Source organism: Cervus elaphus, chromosome 24 (assembly GCF_910594005.1).
Source record: "Cervus elaphus chromosome 24, mCerEla1.1, whole genome shotgun sequence".
NCBI lineage: Eukaryota > Metazoa > Chordata > Mammalia > Artiodactyla > Cervidae > Cervus > Cervus elaphus.
Window position 1 is genome coordinate 54,276,144 of NC_057838.1, and position 24,998 is coordinate 54,301,141.

The following is a 24,998-nucleotide window of genomic DNA, read 5'->3' on the forward strand; positions in this document are numbered from 1 at the left end:
GTGATATTCTCTATGGCATCTTGTTGGTTAATCCTAAGAACACTCTACGGAGTAGGTCCCATTACCCCATGTCACCGGAGAAGATAAGGGAGGCACTGTTTCCTATGAGTGTGTGTGATCGGCCGGAGGTCACAGATTTGAATCTGCCGGCCTGTGCTAATAGCCCCCATGATAAAGTTTCTCCACACACCATGCTTCCCTCTGTGAGGTACCCCTTCCACTTCACCTAGGGCAGCTGAGTCTCCTCAAAACTCATGCAGCCCCTCTCCTGGCAGCTCAGTTGGGAGATGGATGTGTTGTGAGATCTTTCTGAAGATTCATCTTAGAGTGGATTTCCCCATTATCTTCCCATTTTATGGATAAAGGCCCTGAGGCACAAGAGAAGGTAAATGCCTGAGGTGTGTGAACTGAGACTGGAAGCCAGACTTTCTGACCTGCTGCTTGCTGAGTATTTCTCACACATGAGTTTCCTTTGCTGCTCCTAGCAGGGCCTGAAGCAGGCATTTCTGGGGCTTGGTGCTTCTGCCACGGCTTCCTTCTCTGATATCACCCCACTGGCGCCCGGCATCAGCTTTGCCCTAAGAATGTCCATGCTGACAGGGAGAGGTGTCTGGTGCTTGGGAAGGCGGCAGTCATGGTCAAGGCAGAGGGAGTAATGTGGGCAATAAAAGGCTTGCAGATTCTTTCATCTTCGAGCTTTGTCCTGGGGAGATAAAGCAGGCCCAACATACTGAACGCCCTTGGATGCGAGCCACAAGTCAGGCTCGTAAATTCCCCACCTCCTGCAGGCCTGCTTGGGAGAACTCCTGAGGAAGAAAGAAGGGGTGTAGGGTGGGCCACCCTAAATTCCTTGCACATGAGCTGGTCCCCTGTGGGCTCAGGGGCCCAGACAAAAGCCGTATCACAAAGCAGAAAGGATCTCTTTGTCTAGAAGGATTCCTCCCACCACGTGGGCAGCACCCTGAGGACAAAGCAGAGGGAAAAAATGGGACTCAGCCTTGCCTTGAGCGATGTGACATTTCCACTCCCTCTTGGAGTTATGATTTGCTATTGTGAGGAGCAGAAAAAATTAGCCAAACAAGCTGTGTTTCTGGGAGAGTTTTCATTAGTTGAAATTAGTTGATTACAAAACCCCATCTTCCCACGAGTTAATGGAGACTTGGAGAGAGTCCATCCTTTTGGTCAAACACTAAAGCCAAAGGGCACTTGAATTAACAATCTTGCCCATTTTAAAATACAAACTTGGGGGGGGTGGTTGACGAGGATTGAGCACGCATTTCGCCATTAATCTTTGCTCTGCTAATTTCTAAGGCTGTGCAGTTTTCAAGGAAAATTAAATCCCTGTGTGCCCAACTCATTTTACACCAAACTCATCAAAATGGGGCTTTCAAGGCCCCTTTGAAGTCTTAAGACCAGACATGTGGACAAGGGCCCACGTTAATAAAAGGCTTCCTCCCTGGTTGCATTGCTTCCCTGAGTCGAAGAGGGAAACTGGGTGAGGAACAGGAGGGTGTCTTGGCGTGGAGGGGGACGGACCTGTTCTGAGTTGGAGGTCTTTGCATGGCAGCTGGAAGCTGTTGTGCGCCTAACTTCCACTGGTCACCAGAGAGCGATGGTCCAGCCAGCTCTTGGTTGGAAAGGGGCAGAGTCAACCGGTGAAAGTCAGAAAGGGCCTGGCACCCAGTTGGTAAAGGGTCAGGTTTCAAAGTTCTCAAGGTGTTTGTACAAACAACAGCTGGTTCCCATAGCAGCAAGTCCAGGTGCAGATAACAACTGCGCTGTGGTACTAGCCACTGACCAAGTTGAGAAACGCACAGGTTTCATCCTGAGACGTCCTTCATGTAATTGCCGGGGGAACGCCAGGAGCAGCACCTCTGTACTAAGTAGCCTGTGGAGGAGGCCCATCACCTCTGGCAGGGTTTGATCACAGACAGCAGTGGCCACGACTCTCACAGCTCCCAGAGGGCACTCAGCTGACCCTCACAGCCTCTCCTGGGGGGTGGGGGGGCACACTCTGAGAGGTGAAGCAGCTTCCCCAAGCCACATTGCCAGTGAGTGGCCGAGCCAGGACGTAATCACCAGGTTACTTGATGCTAAAGTCCAGCTGTTAATTTACAAATGCTGCCTCCCCAGAAACCAGCCAGGGTTCAACAGGGTGGGCTCTCTTTGGGCAAACGCAGCCTACCATGGCCTCTCCAGACCCACTGGAGACAGCCTGCATTCCGCAAAGCCCACGGATGTCCTGGAGTCCAGGAACAGATGTTCACGGCACAGGCCCACAGACAAGGCTGCTCTCTCCAGAACGACGGGCAGCAAGACCCTCCATCCCTCCAGTCCTCCTCCCACCTCTCAGAGGTACACATGCATCACCACTGGGCATCGGGAAGGATACACACCAAAAGCCTTCCTCTCCACCACCCCACCCCCAGTGCAGGGCTGGGGGTCCAGAATGGACTTCCTGTTATCATGGCACCTGCTGGCACCCAGGAGGGATCCTGGGTTCCTGCTGTGTCTCTGCTCCCACAGCAAGATAAGCAGGGAAGTAGAGCTTCCACTCTGGGGACAAAAGGCAGGGGCCAGAATCCGCCCCCAGTGAGCCTCGAGACGGCAAACATGTTACCGCAGCACCTGAGTTAGCATCCTCACCATAAAATCGTATCACAGCACGGCTGCAGCAGGAGGCAGGGGCTAAGGGCATCATAAACACACGGCAAGGAGAAGCTTCCTGAGCAGCAAGGAGGAGCAGAGCGAGGGAAGACTCATCACCAACTCCGAACCCTGCTGTCCCAAGGAGTGACAGGTGACACCACTTCTTGCCTCAATACATTCCCTACAGTGAGGGTTTCACAGCTCATCAGGAAAAAGGCTCTCTCTCTCTCTCTTATAAAACCACAGCCTTCCCCTCAGTGGGTTTCATATCTGGGACTCTTAACCAGGGCAAACCGCAGCAAACTTCCCCAGGAGGCTGTGTTGGTGCCAGGGCACCTCACCCTGATAAACTAGGCCCCCCCCCACCCCCGGCCAGGGCCTGCAGAGAATTAGAACATCCCCCAGCGAAAAGAGATGAAGTTCCCTGTAGAGACAAGTGGCTTAATCTGCATCCTTTCGGCCAGGGTTTGGGAGGGTGGGTCAGAGCCTCAAACCACTTAGGGAAGGACACCATCCAAGAACACCCGGGGAGCTTACGGAGCAAACATCGTATTTAATAAGTTATAAGATACAATTTACAGTCGGCATTTGGTTCCAGTTTCACTTCCACGTCCCAGTTCACGAGGCCTGTGGTCCTTCCACATCAGGCTTCGGGCAGTTCCAGTTTCTAACAGGTAGGCTTTGCCAACATGCACCCCCAGCTGCTGAACCTTGGGGAGGGTCGCCCACCTCGCCCCATGCCACCCATGAATGCAGCCACTCGTGAGGGCCCAGCAGCCAGTCTGAAAAGGCTGCCTGCCCAGATCACACCGCACACCCGGGCCCTGCAGTCAGCCAGCAACCGCCCCCCACTCTCATTTTTATTCCAAAGCAGGTGTGCAAGAAGGCATGCAAAATGCCTTATACCCCATTCTCGGAATTTTGCAGCTGCCCCTTGCTTTCCCAACAGCCTCGGGTGGCATGTCCTTGGGGCCAAATATGTTTTCCTTGTTTCTGCAAATGGTGAATGAGCTGTGGTCCTTCCCTCCCATCATTCCTTGACTTTCAGGCCAAAGGTCGGCAGAGGTTTCCTTCTATAATTATTTTCCAGAAAAAGGCCATGCTGGGGCCGACTGGGGGTGAGTGTGGAGCGTTTGGTGGTGCAGGAGGCCTCCGCTAACCCTCAGACCCGTACGCGGTCTCTCTGGGCGTGCTGGAAACTCAACAGACAGACCAACGGCTGGAGCAAGGGCTAAGAACAGGGACTTGTGTTGGTTTAAAACAAGGCGGGGCGGGGCATCTTTGGCAGGTGGGGGACTGCTCACCACTCAGACCCGGTGATGGAAATGGACTTTGAAAACAAAAGCAAAGGCCTGGCTGTCAAGATGGTCACACGCAAGGACCCTGCAGGGAAATAAGCAGCAGGATGAGGGCAGAGGCACCAGGAAGCCGTTTCGGCCAGTCCGTCACCTCGGACTCTGCCCGTGGGGGCGGCGGGGGGCGGTAGTAGTGTTAAAACAAAGGTGTCCACCTAGTACCCCTTTCTCACATGACACGGTCATCTCCTTCTCCAAATGACAGCATAAACTACGTCTCCTCTTTTTCCCTGCCCCTCCTCCCAGCCTTGTTTTGTCAACTGACTAGCTAATTTCATTTCTTAAAAATACGAGCCTGGTCGGTTCCGGTTCTGTCTGGAGGGGGTGATCTGTGCCACAAGAGGTCTGACTGGCCAGGCCTATTGCATCAATTTTCACTTCCTTACTCCCCAACATGTCCCTAAAGAGTCAAGTTTAGGACTTCTTTCTGTACTAAAAGGGAGGGGGAAAAAAAAAAGAGGCAATGTTTTGAGGATGGGGTTTTCAGCCCCACAAACAGGCCGGAGGACTTTGTATAAAATGAGTGAACAGATGAGCAACAGAAGCAGCGGCCAGCACGGCCGCCGGGCCGACGGGAAGCGTTTTAAGGCACGGTGACGTGGAACGGGCTGCCGGGAATGTGTTCCTCTCCCCACTTCACGGCCAGGACGTAGTCCCCCCGCTCCTTGACCACGTAGGTCACGTTGTACTGTTGATTGCCCACGTGCTTCATGGAGACTTCTTCGCAGGGGGTGGTGGGCCCGTGGACCCCGATCAGCAGCATGTTGGAACCTGCGCGTGGGGGTGGGGGGCAGAGGAAGGTGGTGATGTCTCAAGGATGCACCCAAGAAGGCAGAGGAAGAGGAGGGGAGGTGGGAGCCAAAGGAAAGGTCGCGGTTACTGCCTACACTTCTCGGATGTGATGCTTGGGGCCAGTGAGAGGTGGGAGAGCAGAAGAATCATACAAGTTCAAATCCCTGCCCTGCTGCTTCCTAGGTGGGTGACCTTGGATGTGGGACCTCACCTCTCTCTGCCTTAGCTCCCCCAACTGTAAACAGAGGGTGAAAGTGTTTTAAAAAAACAGAGAGACCTCCTGGGCTACTGGTGAGGTTTAGAGGAATTGTTATATGTGAAGCCCTTAGCATATAGTAAAAAGGCTGTGTGAGTGCTGGCTACTCTAATCTCATTTATTTTCTTGAGAACCTTCAGGAATATTATTATTCCCATTTTAGAGAAGAGTAAACTGACTTTCAGAAAGATATTGAGTAACTTTCCCAAGGGCACATGGCTAATAAGCACTGGGGAGGGAGGGAGAGAGAAATAAGTAAGTGGTGGAGCCAGGTTTCCAGCCAGATGTGCCAGGTGCCAGGACCTAGGCAACTAAATCACACTGACACCCAAATAAATACCCAAGTCAGATTGCAGTTAAAGCAATTAGTGGCAGAGAACAGGCCAGGTCACTGATTCAGTGTAATGGGGATAATGAAACCTTTCCTATGTACCTTGAGGTCATTTGAAAAAAATCAAGAGGCAAATCATTTAAAAATACTCAGCGCAGAATAAGATAATGAACATATGACACAGAGGGTGGCCCCCACACCTTCCCTTCCCCGGGCAGGGCCAGGCTGCCTACCAGCTTTGCTGCAGTCCACCAGGAAGGAGCTCTTCTGGCCCAGGAAGGCTTTCGAGAGCCCTGCGCCCTTGGAGGTCACCTTGCTGGCGTCCGAGGATGCCTTGGGGATGGCACTGTAGCGGGTCTCCGTCGAGGACCTGGTCACCGACTCCACCAGGATGGAGGAGGTCTCGTTGGCCGAGCCGGGGCTGACCAGACGCTGGCCTGGGACATGGGAGGGAGGAAACAGGTGTGACTGGTCAGACAAGGCAAGTGTCCCGAGCAGAAATCCCAGGAGAGCCCCAACTCCCCAACACCGATCCAAAAGCCACCACACCTCTCCCTCACACACCCAACACCTGGATCTAAATGCCACAACTTACCCATCTCAACCTGCCTACTGTCTTCTATGGAGTTCTAGGGTCCTGCCCCACACAACTTAAGATATGGCTTTCTGGGAATATTGGGAAGTCTGGCCTTGGTTAACTTGATGGAAATCCTTGATCTGGAAATGCCTCCCATATAACCACGTGCCATCCTATGGAATGGACATCTTCCATTTATGTAAAATATTTCTAAGCTGTGTAGAAGTGTGGGAGAACACTAACAAAATATCAAAAATGATTTGCTCTACATATTAGAAAGTAATTCTTTTCTCTTAATTTTTTTTCTTGGGGGGATGGACAATGCCCCAGGGCATGTGGAATCTTATAGTCCCCGACTAGAGAGTGAGCCTGAGCTCCCCTGCAGTGGGAGTACGGAGTCTTAAACACTAGACTGTCAGGGAATTTCAACATTTTAAGTTAATTTATTTTTAATGTAATTTTCTGCAATGAACTATACTACTTATATGACAGTGAACCAAGCAGAAAGAGACACGTTGAAGGAATTCACCACAATATTTATGGTGGTTCTCTTGCGTGGTGGGCTGAGGGGTGGTTTTTACTGTTTGGTACTTTTTTCAGTGTTCTGAAGAAGGCATGTTTTTATAAATTTATTTTTAAAAAAAAAAACACTTTTGATTCTTTTAAAAGTGAAGATTAGAAATGAGGGGATTTTTCAGGCCCTGATCTAAACAAATACATACGATTTCAAATATGTAAGCACTCCTTTTCTGTTAGAGACCTAACATGCTTTCTCATCTTCTACACCCCTGCTCTCCCTGCTTATTCTGCAAGTTTTGAAACTGCAGTCCCCGCTGACATGTCCTATTACTTCTTTACTCCAAGATTCAAGGCAGATTCAACGTATCTAAAATCATCCAGTTTCTACTAGCAGTTAGCTCTGCCGATACTGTAACAAGATCACCTCCCCTGCTAACAAGGGGAACATTAACTTCAAAGTCATTTGGTTGTTACCTGTCACCTTGGCCTTGAACGGGCTGCCCACGATGTGGTTGGGCCCACCATATTTGACGCCAATCAGGTAGTTTCCAGGAGCCATGGGAGTGTACATGACCTTGTACCCTTCGGGGGTTTCCTGGCAATCCATTTTAACTTTGGACGGCCCTTCAATGGTGACGGATAATGTCCCTGGCCCTGCTCGGGTGGTATTGATGAAAAATTCTGACTGGATACCTGGAAGAAAGGAAGCGGGAATAAAGATCACATGAACAGTTTGGAGGGATTGGTGGTGGTGATGGGGTGGGGGGGGGCCTGGGGAGTGTTCTGGGGGCCCTGAAGCAGTGGCGGGGAACACAGAGGTCCCCTCACAGAGGGGTCATCTTGGTGGTGTGGGAACCCACCTGTTCTAGCTTTGAGTTCCTGGCACAGAGAACTTCAGGCCCTGCGGAATGGTGACCCCTTTCCAAGGTCCAGGCAGGAGTGTGGCTGACATTCTGTTCTCAGCCCACCCCCTGTTCTCCTCTGGGCACGAGCCGTGGCTGAGGGTGAGAAGCCCGAGTCATCATTGTGTGCCCGAAGTGCTGCTTCAGCCCCCGGAGGCGGCTCTGCCTCCAGGGGTGGGGCGAGCGTAGGCCCCTCTGACCTTTTCTCTCTCCTCTGGGTAAACTTGGAGAAGCCCAGGCAGCCCAGAGCTGCCTCCTTCCTCCTCAGGCTCCCCGCCCCAGACACCATCCTGTAGATGGAAAGACACCAGCCGTCTTTCCGGGGTCTGTGCCCTGAACACCAGCAACAAGAAGGCGACCAGACAGCAGCTCTGCTAATTAGCACTCACACCACTCTGACCCCTGATCCTGTGCCCAGCGCTTTACACGCCCAGTGATTCCTCTTTAGCAAACAACACTGAGGCTCAGCGAAGTTCAACCACATGCCATTCGGAGCTACAGGAGAAGTGGCAGAGCTGGTATCGGAGCACGTCTGCGTGGCTCCGGAGCCCCGGCCTGTCTCCGGGCTGCCTCGGACGCCCTAACCCGGCTCCAGGACATTCTACTTCCTACCTGTCTGGTACATGAGGGCCCCCTGCACAGATATCCTGCCTTTTGATAGAAGGAAAGCTGGGCCAAGATAGAGTGCAAACCATCACAGTGGCATTCCTGCCTGAGCCCAAAGCCCGTCAAAAGCCCCCAGCCCCCAGCCCCCTTTCCAGCTCGGAGCAGGAAGAGGTAGCACCCAGACACCCGCCGCAGCGCCCTCTATGGGGCGCCCTCGGCATAGCATGCCCATGCAGGGCTGTGCTCTTCCCAGAGCCCTGGACCCCGCCCCAGCTGGGAACTATTTTGGTTTAATTATAGCTCCGAGGCCAGAGAAAGAATTATTGTTCTGGTTATCAATAAAACAAAGGAACTGCTATCACGCAACCCCAAACACAACCCAGCTGTTTCTGGAAGCTCCTGAGGCTCCTGTCCCAGCAACCCTCCCCCTCCCATCCTGTTCCCCCCAACTATCTCAAATGTGCTGTTCAGGAGCCCTCACAGCAGGCGCTGCTGAAGCAAGGCCTTGCAGGTAAAGGCAGGAGGCTGTGCAAACAAGGGACAGGATTTCCAGGAAATAGCTGCAAGTGACAACAAGGGAAAAAAAGATACTTTTAAAGTGAAGATGAAAAGACCTGGCCTTGCTCTTGCTCCATCCCTGAGAAGCATCAGTTCATCATGATTGTGAGGGTCCAGAAAGGAAGATGAGGTGCAAAAAGAGAAATAAGGAATTATAGGCCAAAGCAACCTATCAGGTGGGGTCCCTTACTATTCCCATTTTACTAGGATGAAAGTGGAGGCTCAGAGAGGTCAGACCACTCAACCCAAGTCACACAGTTGGGGACTGACTGAACTGGGGTTTAAACAGAAGGTCTGTCTAACCCAGAGCTAGCGCACTCACCCGAGAGTGGATGGGAGAAAGAAAATCCACACACAGGTGTTCCCTCTCACCACTGCCTCCAGCTAGAACCAGGACCCAGGACATCTGTGGGCAAGGCCCTGTTACGCATTATTTTTCTAGTATAATATTTGCTTTTTCTGTTTGTTTTATGAAGTCCAAAATTACTGCTGCTCTTTTTTTTTTTTAATTAATTTTTTGGCTGCACTGGGTCTCTGTTGCTGTTCTCGGGCTTTCTCCAGTGTCCCCCCGCATCCCCATGTGTGTACAGATGAGACCCTGTGAGTTTGATGCAGCCCTACTCCATCCTGAAGGTGGGTGAAAGGTGCTGGGCCAAGGCTGTGCTCAGACACCTCGTGCAGAGTGGGGTTCCGGGAGCATTTCATCAAGAAAATGGCTCTTCCAAGCAGAGAAGCCTGGAACTCCCTGGTGTAATTGCTGGCCTTCTCAGCCCCTCTGCAGAGAAAAGTCCCACCCCAAATTCTCCACATTCCCGTGCTTCAAAACCTGTAGAATGGACCATTCAAAGCTTGAGCCAAGAGATACAGCAAACCCACCCATAAAAACACAGGGAAGCCCGCTCTGTGCCGAGGGTCAGGATGCGGGCCCTGCGGCAGCTGTACACAAGACACCTTTTCATTCCACACACACTGCAGCTGTGTAAGCTGGGGATGGAGATTTGGGAAAAGGCCTGGGAGCGGGAGGGCTAGAAAAACAAGACGCCTTCCCCTTGACAAGGGCAATATTTACACAGGGCTTGAGACAGCCATGCTCTGTACCTCCTGCTCCCGGCTGGGAGTCTCCCTGGAAGACTAGCTCCCTCCCTCAGCAGCATCCAGGGCCTGCAAAGCACAGTCTGAAACCCGAGCTCCTGAGAAGGCCTGTGTGCCAACAGCCAAGAGGAAGCACCAGAGGCCCCAGCACTGCAGGGACGATCCAGCAGTGGATGAGGTGGCTGCTGGCAAGGCAGGAGACCGCAGTGGCCGCTGTGGGGCCTGGACGGAGGCCTGCTGGGGCTCCAGGTGCCAGGAGGACCCCGCCTGGGCTTCAAGGGTGGATGGCTCATCAGGGGCCAAATGCCTGCAACTGCTGCTGCCTGGGGACCTTTCAAGGCAGCTGGGAAAACAGGGGTCCTGGTGTAGGACACCCCACAAAGTGGACCAGGGGTGTAGCTGCTGCCTCAGGGCAAGTCAGCCACTTAGGAAAGCAGCAGAACTAAGGGGGTAAGGGAACAGGCCTCGAGGCTGTGAACCTGGACAGGTTCCAGTTCTGCCCTTCCAAGCTAAGTAGTGATGGGGAGCAGCTCAACCTTTCTAAGCCCCACGTTGCTCATCTGTGAAACGGACATGTCCCAGGCCAAAGCAGTCCTGTGCCTCTTGCAAAGGGCAAGCTGCTGGCCCAGAGCTCGGTGTGGAGTCAAGACTGGATGGGCCTGGGGAGATGGGGAGTCCTCACACAGACCCAGTGGGAAGTACTGCTGAGGCCACTGTTTTGGCCCAGAGTCTTGGTTTGGCTAGCTAGCTGGTCAGTCACTCCTGCACCGGGCAGGTCCCTAGGGCCCTTAGGATGCTTGCACCTCAGGGCTGGTTGCCAGGCAACCACAGCTGCTTATCCCCTCGCCCATGGGCAAGGGGGGTCCGCACTGTCTCACTTACCCGCCCGGGGAACACTAAGAGCAGAATGTGCATACCCAAGGGACTCAAGAAACTGGGTTGCCTTCCTAAGGAAGCCCAAAGTAACACCCAGACACCAGCCACACCCCAGCGGATCCACACCTGCGGAGAAACCCACCCTGGCACCTTGCATAATGGTGACGCACTGGACTCGGCTGACGCCCACCTCTGTGTTCACGGCATGGACGCTAACGGCAGCCACCATGAGGTGGGCAGATCTGTAGGTCCTGACGTGGAAAGTTCCTTAGGATGTCAGGTGACAACAACAAGTTGTACCACAACGAGAACAGCACTAAGACCATAGCTATTTAATAAAAGCAAAACTCCGTGTCCGCTTCTTCAATGAACTGACTAGCTAAGCAACCAAGTGGCTAAGACTGAAGACCAACAGAGAGACGATCTGAAGGTCCTCCCTTGATGTGTTAGCCATCCTTCCTCCTGGGCCCAGAGGGAGGGAGGTGGGAGAAGCAAGATGGAACTTTACTTATTTCCCCCCGCCCATATTTTTTACAAGCTAACGCGTCCCATTTGTATCAAGGATTAAAGATGAACTTGACTGTTTTGGGATTTCCCCCTCCTCTGTTAGGATCAGAATAAGAAGGAGCCTGGCCGAGACAGGTCTTATTATGGATTCGACATGTTTCTAGGAGCCCAGGGACCACTAAGGGAGTTGGAGGTAGGGGACCTCCCCGGAGGCCCGTTACATGCATCACAAACTCTGCGCATCCTCAAAATGAAGGATGGTGTGTTGAATTGCCTATCAGTGTCCTGTTCCTAAAAGGACCTGGCAAAGGGAGACAGGTGACTGCAGTTTCCCTGGGGAGAGCGGACAGCTGGCTTCCCGGGGCTTGCAGAGCCCCATCTGCTCTTCCCTGGGGTCGGCTCGTTGCAAACAAGAAGTAGAGGCAGTGTGTTACCTGTGGAGCCCCCCTCGAGCCCTGCACCGTAGGCCGACACCAGGGCGGGGTTCCCCGCTTGTCCAGGCTCCCCGACGCGCACTTTGAAGGGACTTCCAACCACGTGGCTCCCGTTGAACTTGACGTCGATCGTGTGGACACCATTCTCGTGGGGGATGAAGCGAACAGCATACTTGTCTGGGAGAATGAGCAAAGGCAGAGAGTAAAATGGGGCCCGTGGACACAACCCTGATGGGTGGGGACAGGGGACAGGAGGCCAACCTGGGAGGGCCCACCTGAGGTTACTAATAAGACCACGGTTCTACCGCAAGCCTGGTGCCCAGTGTTGGTGATCTAAACCAGATGGGCCTATTGGCATGTCTCTAGGCTGCCCTGCGGGAAATGCATCCAGGTCTAGAATGCAGTGTTTAATCCCCTGTGGCCTCAGCCTCAGAGGGACGCTTCTTTTATGGAAAGCTCACTTCTGGCAAAGTTTCTCTGCTTGGCCACTTGAAGGGAGGAAAAATGGTTTCATTGGACATTAATGCTCCTTAAGTAAGCTCCAAGCTAGCAGCTGCCCCACAGGGCAACAGCCAGATTTCTCACCCTGCCTTTGGGTCACAGAATGTGACCAAGAGGATCTGTTAGCTGAAATGGGCACCTAGAATATCCTCCCATCACGCACCCCTCGACAGTCCCCTTCTTTCCTGAAGGGCTCTCAGCTGGGAGGCAGAGTCTCTTCTCCTCGAGTCCGTCTCGGCCACTCCCTGGCTCCTCGTGCCCTCCACCCGCTTTAGAACTTCTGTTGCTCAAAGTTCCACCCAAACCCTCTTCTAGTCTCTTCCGGACTCTCCCCACATGGAACCGCCACCCATATATCCTTCAGCACTGCAGCATCCCCCACCAGTCCCCAGCTGGGACCCACTCCTCCTCTCAGAAAGCCAATGTGTCTCAAGGGAAATTGATCCCACGCCTAGGTATGATCCTTGATTTGAGTCAAGCTAATGGGGAAGAGTGAGGGGAGAAATCCCCTTTCCCCCAAACCCAAGTCAATTAGCACATAGCATTTAGCCACAGAGAGTGACTCAGGAAGGAGCATGTGTGTTCAGTGAGATAGGAAGGGAGGTTTGCTGAAGACTTCTGCAGGAGGAGCATCTTCTGAGAAAGAATCTTGAGGAGACGATGTTTCCCTTGATTAGTGTTGTGTGCTGCTGCAGCTATCTTGCCACCAAGAGGAAGGCTGTTGCAAAATGAGGCCCACAGATCAGAAGAGCAGAGATGTCTGGGGCCATGGGGAAAGTAGCTGAATGGCTGAATTAAATTGTCACTGAAACCCATCTTAGATCCTGAACAGATCCCTTTAATGTGTGTAATGGACCCCCTTTATTATGTGAGTTGGTTTGAGATGGGTGTTCTGTAATTTGTCACCAATAGCATCTTGACTGTGGCAGGCTAGTGGTCTCAGACACACCTAGGGCTTCAAATACTGCCTGGGGCTGAGGACAATGCTTAAAGATCTATTAAACAGTCCCTCTTGGATATCTTGCACACACTGGAAAACCCTTCAAAAAATAAAATATTAAACTATGTAATAAGGCATCGACCAACCCTCGTCCACCCATGTCCTGAGTTTTCCTAACTGAATCATCATCTTTCTAACCTATCGCCAAGCTACATGTAAGCTTCCTGAATTCACTTTCATTCCTTATGGCCAATTGCACTCTGGCCTCAAGTCCTTCCTCTGCATTTCTAACACTGCTGATTAACGCTGTTTTCTCACATGGACCATTCTGGGAGCATCAGCTCATGACCATGTCTTTCAGATGAACCAAAGCATTCTTTCTAATGTGGTCAGACTCAAACCATGATCTGACCAGGGCACCCAGCAAACACTCAATAAGGCCAGTGGTCGCAGGGCCTGTCCTCAGGCATCAGGGCCCACACTTAATGTTACCTCCTCTGAGAAGACCTCCTGACCTCATCAAGGCAGAAACCCTCTTCCTCTCCTGCTCTGGTCATCTTTACCATTAGATTCTCAAATCTCCTGTGCTGTTGGTGATCAGCAGGGGTCCTCACCAGGGCACTGCATTTTTCTGGCTCACTCTCTCTAGGTACTCCTTACAGTCTGTGTTCCTCCTTGAGGAGCAGGAGTCATGTCTTCCTCAGTCTTACCTTCCTGTCAACTCTTGACACTTCATATATGCTCACTGCAAAATGGTCTTGTTAAAGCTGATTGACATCACACAGTTCCATACACCAAGGTGGCGAGCAAGAAAATTCCATGCTATTAAGTCCTACTGAGGACTCAGATTATCTCTCTTTTTTTTCTTTTGGCAGCAAAGCTTGCAGGGTTATAGTTCCCCAACCAAGGATTGAACCCAGGCCCTCAGCAGTGAGAGCGCAGAGCCCTAACCCCTAGACCACCAGGGAATCCTGCAGATTATCATTTACATCAATCAACCTTCCCTTCAGAGTAAACAGAGGTCAAAGTGTACTTATTCATTTCATAAGGTCAACAGTAAAAATCTGTGATATTTACTTAAAAGATGAGAACATCACAATGAATGTGAAAGAATCTGAAAAACAGCTGAAAAGAAAGACATATTTGTTTAAAAAAAAAAAAATAGAAGGGGTGTTATATCTCAAAGCCTGTCCCTAGCAAATGTCTATACCCTCATTTGTAAATAGCGTCTGGCAGTAGCAGAGGGAATCTGAAGACTCCTCCGTCGGGGGGAGTCACTTGCAGAAACATTCCTGGGTGAGGGCGCCGGCACTTACCTGGCTCCAGTTCAGACACGTGGCATTCCTCCACGGCTCCAGAGGGGCTGTGCACCTTGGCATCGATCTTGCCTTTTGCCCCGTTCAACCTTATTGCAAAGGAGGCTGGCTGATTAACTTTTAATCCCGATTCCTGAGAAGTCAACACATGAGACACGTTACAGCCCTTGGCGTTCTTGCTTCGCAGCTCACACCACCCCGACCCAGGATTCCTGGAGGGACAGTTCTCATGCAAACAGGCCTAGAACATGTTTTATTACATAATAATATCTGGCAACAAAAGAGCAGGTGAGTAATTCCACATTTCCAGCATTAAAAATAAGAAAGCAGAGATAAACATCTGCACAGTCTTGTATCTAAACCATCTTAACTGAGACATGGTTCCTGAGTTTGGAGACGAGACATCCTGGTCAGCAGGATTACAGTTTCAGCATCCCAAACAAACTTAACAGGCCAGAAAACCCAGGATTTTTCAGACCCACCCCCAGCAACCACCAAAAAAAAAAAAAAAAGAAAGAAAGAACAAAAAAACCCTTCCATTCTCCACCCCAGTTTTAGGAGTAACCTAGCAGCTGATAAAACCATGCAGTCACTAACATGAACAAGGTTTTTTTAAATCTCATGGGTGGAGATGGAGAGAACTTTTTACTAAATCTGTAAAGGGCTACCCAGGATTTTTCTTTCAAGCAGTACTGCACAGTAGTTAAAAATCAGCAGGACCTGAGGTTGCTGCCATTTCCTAGGTATGTAGCTACTGCTGAACCTCTCCGAGCCATAGTTTCCTCATCTGTAAAAATGGGCATGATAACTAAAATCTACCTCAGGGAGCTGGTACAAGGATTAAACGAAGTTGTGTGTTCAAGGCACTCAGCATAGGGCCTGGCCCATACATCGGATAGTTTTAAAACAGAAATGTCAACTTCTCCTTATATATTAACACACATTTAGAAGTTTTCAGTGTCCCCCCACACCCACCTCCCCCCCTAAGAAAACACGGGAGAAGTATAGCTTTTGCTCTTTCTGGATGAGTTTTACTCTCCATGGTTTCTCCTGGAAACTGTATCCTCCACTGGGAAAAAGGGATTAGAAGTTCAGATGCTTGAGATATTTCAAGATTCGCCAGTTCTGAACAGCAAAACTTTACAAGGCAGCCGTTTTGACGTAAATTTGGTCAGACGGCTACCCAGATGATAACTCTCAAGCAGCATGGCTCACACTCAACGTGCCACCGAGGCACCCGAGGGTCTTGTGAAAATGCAGATTCTGATTCAGTAGGTCTGGGCTGGAGCCTGGGACTCCAGGTTTCTAGTAAGTCCCCATGCAATGCTGAGGCTGCTGGTCCAAGGACTACATCTTGGTAAGGTACTAAAGCAGTGCCATCTAGTTTAGTAGTCACTAGTCACATGTGGTTTTATGTATATAAATATAAACTGAAATATATATATAAACTGAAATATATATATAAATATATATATGTAAACTGAAATCACTTCAACTATAAAATTCAGTCTCTCAGTTACACTAGCCACATTTCAAGTGCCCAAGAGCTGCAAGTGGCTCACGGCTGCCCCTGGAGATATGGGACATTCTCACTGTTGCAGAACATTCTACTAGACCAAGCCGCCCTAGAGGTTACAGACAAGGGAAGACTGAACCCAAAATTACAGTCTTTGATCACCAGACCACCCCCATCCAGAATGCCAGCCGACTCCAATTTTCTAAAAAGTCTCAAACGCAAGACAAAAACAAGCCTGTCTTTCCTAACCAGCCCCAGATGTTGCCGTGTAGCCTGCTAGTAAACCTCCGGAAAATACTTTACATATCCCTTGGCATCAAGTAACAAGGGGAGAACAGGGGACCAACTTGACACATAAGTCCCTCCTGTTGTTGCAGCTGGTTACAAAAACTTAATGGACACACCAGCCTGCTGAACACTTATTTCAATATTTCATGACCAAGCTGTCACAAGAAGATTTGACAGAAGTCTCTCCACATCAGCTCCTTTTGGGTGGAAGCATTTACGTTACCTGAATCCGCTTGCCACTAAATCCTCAAGAGGGAGATAAACACCTCGGAAGATCCAAAAGAAGTCTTCGAGATGCATGAAGGCAGCTCTGAGCCCCTCAACAAATGCTGGGTTTATCTCCCTCCGTAGGTTTTAGTTAAGCTGGCCACAGAAGCGACTTCTGTTAAGAAGCCTTTAAATGAAACACAAGAAAAACATCTGCACTGCCATGACCAGTCAGCACCCTTGGTACTCGCCAGAGGCCGCTTCAATCTGTAGACTGTGACTCTGGTTGGGGTTCTGTTAGGGTTCCCTAATGTTTGGGACAACTAGCAGTACCAGTTTCCCTTCGGGAAGAGTCAGACTCTCAAATATAAACCAAGTGCATGGACCCAGGTCCAAAGATACCGATCATCAATCTGAGATACAAGGATGAGTTTTCATCTATCCATTATTTTCAAGACCCAGGGGCCGCTGATGGTTCTAGAGAAATCCCTTTAACCAGAAATCATCTTTTGGGATTCTGGTGTTATTTCACAGCCAGATTGCTATAGCTGACTCAGACAGCTAGTTGTCTTCAGTGTCCTAAGACCCAAAGGCATCCCCAATGTTCCTAGTTTGCTGAAGACTCTAATCCAACCTTGAATGACGTGCCCTCTTTAAGCCAGGGTGAGAAACAGCACTTCCTGCCATTCTAATAGGTCGGGCTACATAACCACCTGCCACAATGCCAGGACTGGCATTAACGTGGCGGCTATTAAGAGCAAGGTTCTGAGCCTCATTCCAGCTGGTTCCTAGGAGCTGTATCTTCTCTGCACCTCAGTTTTTCTATCTTTAAAAGGAGGGTCAAGAAAAACCTATTCACCAGGCTGTTGCAAGGACTGGGAAGTAACACCGGTACAATTCTTAACACAGTGGCTTGCCCACACTTATTATAAATAAATAAGCCTCATAAAATAAATCACAATTGACTTTCTCAAGGAAAAGGAAGCCAATAATAGCAAGCTGAACATCATAGAACTGTTAGTTTTGTGTTTGTTTTGTTTTAAAAGCCCTCCTTATCCCTTAACCAATGATTAACAGGCCTTCTTTGTCTCTCTTGGATAAATATTTAGAAAACAAACTCATTCCCAAATGCTAAGGAGTTTTGTTGACTGTGGCTGCTTTTTGCTTGCCCCAACAGTCTCCTGTCCTAAATGTGACTCTGCCCCAGGAAAGCTCCCCTACGACTGGCGGCATCTGTGGTCAAAATACGCCGGGGCCCCTGGCACAGAGTCAGAGATTGAAGGGGCCGTGGGAGTCCAGGGCCTCACTGGTCAGGCTGTGGCCAAGGAGATGGATGTTTCCTTGCGTCTCACCTGAAGGCTCAGAACAGTGAGGCGGCGGGCATCGTCCGAGGGCGCGATCACTGGTACCAGGTAGGGACTTTCAGGAATGTGCTCGTCATTGAACTTGATGGACACCTCGTAGTTACCTGTGGGGAGAGGAGAGTCCCACCATGTCAGAGGTTCCGGGAGCGCAGTCCCAGAGCAGCTGCCTGGTTCTGGGAAGAAGCGAGATCCCCTCACTGCCCACAGCACGCCCCCGCCCATGGCTGTGACTGACTGGTTCAGAGAGGGTCACCCGGCTCACACCAGGCCAATGCGATTTTCTTAGTTGAATGAGGGCACGTATTCTTTTTTTTTCCCATCTTAGATATTGTGTTTAGCAATTTCAAAGACTAAAGCACTGAAGTGTGTCTTTTGTGCTTTGCCTGTGTGTATGTGAACCCGTACACACATCAACATCTGCGTGTATGCCCAATTTCTTTCCAAAGGAGAGGCTTATGACCAAGTATTGTATCAAAAATGATATGCTTAAGAATAAGAAGGGCCTCATGTAACTAGGATCCCATTACTGATCCTGAGCAACGAAGAGTAGGACAGAAACTGTGAGAACAGGGGCAGAAGCAGAGTGATGACTAGAGAAGAGAATCCAGTCAAGGAGGAAGGGCGGGGATCCTTAACCTGGGCCCACCAGGGCCGCTACACAGGACCCAGCAGATCCACCAAACTTGAATGGGAGAAAACTGTATCTTTATTTCTACTAACCTCTAACTGTAATTTAGCATCGCCTTCCTCTAGAAATGCTGACAAGAGACCACAGTGCATTAAGAATTGCGATTTTTGTCACCAAAAAACAATCACTTTTCAGTTTTATATGTATTCTGACACAGCAGTTACACTCCTTACCACTTAGAAACTACAGGCGTTAACAGACCATCACAAAGACATATGATTTAACGTATTCATGAAAACCTGTATATGTTGCTATGTTACTTATCTGTTCCTTTAAAAAGATTTTGAAAACAGTACTTTAATTGATTTCTTTTGTGATCCAAAGTAATTTATTTCATGTGTTTAAAGATATTTCCCGAGATGGTCCCCAGGGGCTTCGCCAGATGCCAAAAGGATCCATGGCACAGGAAAGGTTGAGACCCCTGCTCAAGGGAGCTCAGATGCTGAGGCCCCTCTTCCGGGGCAGACACACCAGCCTCTGGTCGAGGGCGGGTCAAGAGAGGCTGCTCAGTGGGGACAATGAACCAGCTGAACAAGAGTACACGGTGTGAGGCCAAGAGAGAGGCCAAGAGACAAGGAGAACAAGATTTCCTGCCCCTTCAAGGCCTGGCAGGATACACCACAACTGGATTTCTAGGAGACATTCCCATGTGCCCATACAGAAAAGCTCCTCTTCTACTGGTGCTAGCCTGGTGAGTTTCTATTCCTTACAACCAACCATCCCCAAACAAGGATTAATGTCCTCCATTGGCCCCTAAGTACCTACCAGGTTCCTGGGCAATATAAGACACACCACAAGATCCGTTTTTATGGTCATCGAATGTAATCTCAGCCTTACTGGGGCCCTCCACAGCAATGGAGAGGCCCCCGGCGCCTGCCTCCCGGGTCCAGATGCTGAACTCCGCTGAGACAGAGAAACATCTGGTCAGTGACTGAGCCCTGGTGCTGGGTTTCGTTTGTTCCCAGCGCTTTCCTCTTTCTCTAATCCCAAGCAGAGCCCAAGCAAGGGCACTGCAGATGTGTGCTAAGTACCATCCATGACTACACAAAGTTCATGGCATCAGAGCATCTTCTGAATACATGCAAACCAAGCCAGAACAAGATGAGATTGTGCAATTTGGTTTCCACAGATTTTCCCACCCAGCAACCACCACTGCAAAAGACCACTGCCATCCGTTTTAAAGAATTCCAGCATGTTCCATACCTGCAAGATGCTCTGGAAACAGTTTTATGACCCTGATCCTTTCTGAGACACTCAGAACACTCACCCTTAAATTACAGACTCCAAAAAGTCCCTCAGGGAGACACTTGTTTAGTTTTGGGTTAGCAAGCAACTCCCAAATGTCTTTAGCCACAGAAGCCTTGTTTTAAAGAAAGCCCCTTCATACCACCAGTCAGAATCACGCATACAAAGTCTTCCTTTCAGAACAGGGTGAAGAGTGCAGAGTGCTCACGCCACCGGGCTGAGTTCAGTCTCCTCAAACAAAAAGAAAGCTGCCCAGAATGCTCACCAGGAACTCCGGCTTCTCCTCGCTCCAGGCCAGGGCCGCCTGCCCGGACCTTGTGAGCACCCCCCTCGCCCAGCGGCCCCACAGTGAACTGGAAGGGGCTGCCGGTGACGTGCTGGCCGCGGTACTTGACGCTGACGGTGTGAACGCCCATCTCCTGGGGCACGAACCGGACGCAGTGCGAGCTCTTCCCCACCGGCACAATCTCCGCCTCGGTCACGCGGCCAGAGGGGCTGGTGACGTGGGCCGACATGTCACTGCTGTCGATTTCTGAAAGGGGGCAGGCAGAAACAGAGGGTCGGGGTGAGGGCCCGAGGTGGGACAGGACATGCAGGGCAAGCAGCAGAAGGCGAAGTGAGTGCAGCCCAGGGGTGGGGGGTGCTCAGGCTTCCTCTCATCCAGGCTGGATGCCTGCCCTCCTGTCTCCCTCAAACCCCTGGGTGCTTGTCAGCATGGAGACAGCATGGCCCTTCCGGCCACCCAGTGCAGAGAACGTTCTGGGGGCACTGACAAGCGCTTGCACAGCCCTCCTGGCTGGAGCTGAGTTAATTAATTCCACACAGAGCTTTCAAACCAGAGCCTGAGCTGATAGTCACAGCATGTAAATAACAACGATGATGGCTCAGATGTTTCTAAGCCAATGTGACATGGGGCTATCGGCATGTTTACAGGGGCTCTTTTCCATGGGTACAAACAGAAAAAGCACTGTCAAGAAGCATTGGCATTTCTTCTAGGTAACAAATCTAAATGCATTTAGAGGAGAAAGTGAACTTGGGTCGGTCCCAGTGGCAAAGGGAAAACCACGCGTGAGCGAAGCTTTGAGCAAACTGAAGACCAGAAGCCGTGCTTCCAGAAACACGGCGCCTTGGGTCCCCAGCGCTAGGAAGCAGACCGTGTCTGTTCCACACGATGTGCTCGGCCATGCCAGCGACTGTGCTTGTGTGACGTGGTGGAGACAGGTGCGCTGCAAGCCAGGTGACCAAGTAATGCCATCACCGAGGGCAGCAGGAAACCGCACCCTCCAGCCCTACGGGCTCCGGGTAGCAGCTCATGACTCTGAGCCCTGAGGAGGCAGGAAGGAGGTTGAGGGGAGGCCAGCCCACACGGCCTGGGTCTACAGGACCTCTGCTCCCTTCTAGCTGACGAGAGGGGATGCGTTAGGTAAGGAGGGGAAAGTGGTCTCCACCAGTCATCAGGGAGCACTGAAAAGAGGAAGGAGTCAAGAGTCAGACGAGACTTGAGAGAAAGGGTAACCGTCCTCATCACACAAAGAGAAGACACAGACAGGCAAAAGCAACAGGAAACGTAATTCCCCAAATAAGGAAAGTGAAGAAATGAAAACACAGTTCATCTGCCTAGTGACTGGAGAAATGGAACTGCAAACTTCCTTTCCATCAGACTGATCAATGTGAGAAATCGCTACTCAGTACCAGTGGGGAAATGGAGAAACACCAATTTGTTTTCTGGAGGACTGGCCGCTGAGGCATAGCAGCATCTGAAATGTGTGGGTCCCGCAATCCCATTCCTGGGCATCAGTCCACTGTGATGAGAGATGTCACAGGGCACTGACTAAAGAAGTCAGGGATGGAGATGAGAGTACCTGAAATGATGATGCATGTACCTAGAGGTGAGATGGACTGTTAGGCAGCCAATCAAAGATGATGGGGAAGTGTATTTTAGTGTGGAAAGATGCCCACAATATAGTGAGCAAGAAGTGCATCAGTGTGACCAGAGATGGAGCCTGTCTGTCTAGGAGGCTGGAGGCACCCAAGGTCCAGCTCTGGACCTCAAACATGAATCATAGTCTCCATGAATGGTGGGATACCAGGTGACACTTACTTCCCCCGGTTGTGAACACATGAACTTTTTTTTTTTTTTTGACCACATAGTGAGGTTTATTACCAGTATTTTTTTTTTTTTTTTTTTTTTAATTACCAGTATTTTATTCCCCAACCAGGGATTGAACCAGCGCACCCTCTCTGCAGTGGAAGTTTAGAGTCTTAACCAGTGGACTAGTAGTGAAGTCTGGCACATGAATTTTTATGATCATAATCCATGCATCTCTCTTTAAGGACTCTTAGTCTGGACACTACAGTAATGAGGTTTTTACCGACATCCAGAAAGGAAGAAACCATCAAGTATTGCTGTGAAGGCAGAGCAAATGGACATGGGACAAGTTAGGAAAGACAGGAGACACTGGAGTTTTATCTAGAAGCCAGAAGTTCATCACAACGTGAGCTTCATCTGAAGACTGTTTAGATTTTCTGTCTCCATAAAATCTACAACTCCACATCACACATGCCAGAGGAGCCTCAAGTGACTTACACAGTCACTGCTTAATAGAAAGAAACTGGGCCACTTTTCAGATGGACTAAGGCTGCTGACTGGCTAATTTGGGCAAAGGGCTAGCTGTGGCCCACCCACCCACCCCACCTTGCATCCCAGCCCTCATTCCAATTTTAGGAATGAAAGGGACAAATGGGAATCAGAAGGATGTCACTGGGCTGACACCTCTTTGCAAATATGAATATCAGTAGGGTCACTTGTTTCACTGCTAGTCCTGTCGACAGACAGTGAATTCTCAAAGCTTATCTATTTTTCCCCCAAGGGATGTGATAAAGCTATTTTCACCTGGAAGAAGGAAAAGTAAATAGATTTACTTTTCATGGATAGGCCTCTGTGAAAACAAGTAAATAAATAAAATTAAATTCAAAAAGTAGGAAAGGGTAACCCACTCCAGTATTCTTGCCTGAAGAATCCCATGGATGGAGGAGCCTGGTAGGCTACAGTCCACGGGGTCACAAAGAGTCAGACACAACTAAGCGACTTCACTTTCACTTTCAAAAAGTAATCCCCCATAGCAAACACGGACAGTATCTTCTGGGCCAAGCCCGGACTTCCAGTGGCGCCCACTGCCTGGACCCACGAGCCCCTCAGGCTCACCTGGGATTTTCAGGTTCAGGTCACAGATGCTGCCAACAGTGGCCACAGACGGGGCTCGGCTGGTACGGGTGATGCTCTCCTTGACTCTTCCCTCCCCGCTGATTTTCACGGTGAACGGGCTCCCTGCAAAAACCGAGAGGGCCCTTGAGAGCGGCCCAGGGCCCACACACAGTTTACGGAAAACCAAGCACGGGATGCAGAGAGCAGAGGGGACCACACATACCAGGCACGTGCTCATCAGCAAACTTGGTGGAGACGATGTAAACGCCAGGCACGGTGGGGAAATAGGAGACCTTGCAGGTGCCGTCCTCCAGGTCCTCGGTCTGGATGTCCACCTTGCTAGGGCCTTCCACTGCCAAGGAGATGCCTCCATAACCTGCAACACAGTTGCCCGGGGCTGCTATGACAGCAACTCATCACGAAGGGGAGCTTGATGAATGCAGAAAGGACCTCCACCCCAGCAAATGCTCCAGACAGCAGAAAAGACAGTAACAGTGGCCCTGTTGGACAGCCCTGGGCAGAAGAGTCAATTACAGGTTCCTGCAGTGAAATAAATAACCTGGCTGAATATGGTCTTGACCATACTTTTTTCTCAAGGCTATCTACTAACATCCCACCAACCACCTGTCCTGCAGAACCCGCTGGGGAAGATATATCCCCCACCTGCCTCCAAGAAAGGCATGCACTGCCTGGAGGTTTATTACCAGCTGCAGGCCTGAGAATCTGACATTTCCAACTGCTCCTAGATGCCTTGGCTGTCCTGCCAGGGAACCGCTAAGACAGCAGATCTAAAGCTTTAAGAACTTAAGGAATCAACAGAGAACATCAGCCTATCAGGACCAGAAATTCTCCAGCTCCTTCCCTGGGGAATGTGACTTTGTCCAGAAGTCAGTGAAGCAGCCCGTTACTCATGAAGGCAGAAGATCATGACTCTGGAAGGTGGAGTAGCTTGGAGTATGCCAAGCTAATCCAGACCATCCAAGAGCAAACAGGAAGAAATTCCTCATTTCCTTGAAAGTCCTGCTCAGCTAAACATGACCTTGGCCAGCTGGCCCAACATTCTTAGCTTAGGATGAGGCAAGGAGACCCTGGGAAGCTGAGAACAATGGTGGGAGTATTGATAATGAAACAGCTCACGGCTAACCCTGGGCTGCAGTGATAACCACATCTAAAGATCGATAGCTTGAGGATGCTCAGAAAGAAAAGAAAGCTGGCAGGATAAAAAGGCAAAACAATCTGAGCAAAAAGAAGCCCGTTCCAAAGGACTGGGCCTCTTCCCCTGGGTCCACTCCCACACACACCTGCATCTCTTGTGTCCACGATGAAGTCAGACATCTCGAAAGTCCGGCCTTCTGACAGGCCACGGCCATAGACTTTGGCTCTGCGGGCATCCCCGATCTCCGACTGGACCACCATGATGGATACGGGGCTGTTGGCCACATGGTTGCCGTTCTTCTTGATGCTGACCAGATGTTCACCCACCTCCCGGGGGATGAAGGAGATGCCTGGACCAGAGCACAGATTGGGGTTTGTAAGGTGGGAGAGTGATGTAAAGGGGAGGAAGCAGAAGGGAGACAAGCTTGAAAGAATGGAAACAGGACTTCTTTCTTGACTTTCTAGCAATGTCCAAGAGGGTTGTCAGCATCAAAAGGTGGACGTGCTTGGATTCTGACCATGCACGTGACCCAGAGGGTTTATCACATCATATTCCAGGATGCTACCAATCTCCCACACAAGGGCTGGGATCCCCGACATGGTGGGAATCCCCATCTCCCACTCAAGATGGCAGCCTGGGCTCACCAATGTGATTGTTGGGCAGCCTCTTCAGGAGACAAGGCTCGTCACGACCGGACGGGGCCTTGATGCTGGCCGTCAAGGTGCTGAGGTCAGTCTCGCTGATGTCGAGCAAGAAGTCGGCGGCTGAGCCCAGCTTCACCTGAGAGCACCGTCTGTTGTCGTCTGGGAAACACCACCCCCAACATAGCTCGGTTACACATGGTCACCCTAACTCTCCAGAGTCCTCACATCACACACCATTTACAGGCGGACAGGCAAGAATTAGTTAAGCAAAGTTAAGCGAAAAAAAAGAAAAAAGTGCCCCGGACAAGGAGCAGACCTAACCAAGAAAGAATGATTGCTACTTATGCCTGGTTACAGGGACGACTAGTAGCTGGCAGGAACTAGAGACCTGGGTCCACACAGACTATGTTTATATCCCATTGAGAGCAGGATTTGAACACAGAGCGCAGTGGGAGTCAGGAGCAGAGCTCTGAG

The 24,998-nt window shown here is 50.5% G+C and overlaps 1 protein-coding gene across 5 annotated transcripts in view; it reads right to left on the reverse strand.

Annotated features, from left to right (window-relative positions):
- Positions 1–3,182: 3,182 nt before the first annotated feature.
- Positions 3,183–24,998, reverse strand: part of FLNB (filamin B) — a 136,665-nt gene continuing 114,849 nt past the window's right edge. For 4 of the 5 annotated variants that reach the window (XM_043885257.1, XM_043885256.1, XM_043885255.1 and 1 more), the window contains 12 exons: positions 24,525–24,683; positions 24,026–24,229; positions 22,948–23,100; positions 22,725–22,847; positions 19,785–20,051; positions 19,040–19,177; positions 17,575–17,690; positions 14,212–14,344; positions 11,455–11,631; positions 6,954–7,172; positions 5,617–5,820; positions 3,183–4,775 (listed from right to left, as the gene is read on the reverse strand). In XM_043885257.1, coding sequence (XP_043741192.1) covers positions 4,588–4,775; positions 5,617–5,820; positions 6,954–7,172; positions 11,455–11,631; positions 14,212–14,344; positions 17,575–17,690; positions 19,040–19,177; positions 19,785–20,051; positions 22,725–22,847; positions 22,948–23,100; positions 24,026–24,229; positions 24,525–24,683 — 2,081 coding nt within the window. In that variant the 3' untranslated portion in view covers positions 3,183–4,587. Of the gene's footprint in view, positions 4,776–5,616; positions 5,821–6,953; positions 7,173–11,454; positions 11,632–14,211; positions 14,345–17,574; positions 17,691–19,039; positions 19,178–19,784; positions 20,052–20,094; positions 20,984–22,724; positions 22,848–22,947; positions 23,101–24,025; positions 24,230–24,524; positions 24,684–24,998 lie in introns of those variants that run through there. The other variant, XM_043885258.1, reaches the window with a different exon arrangement.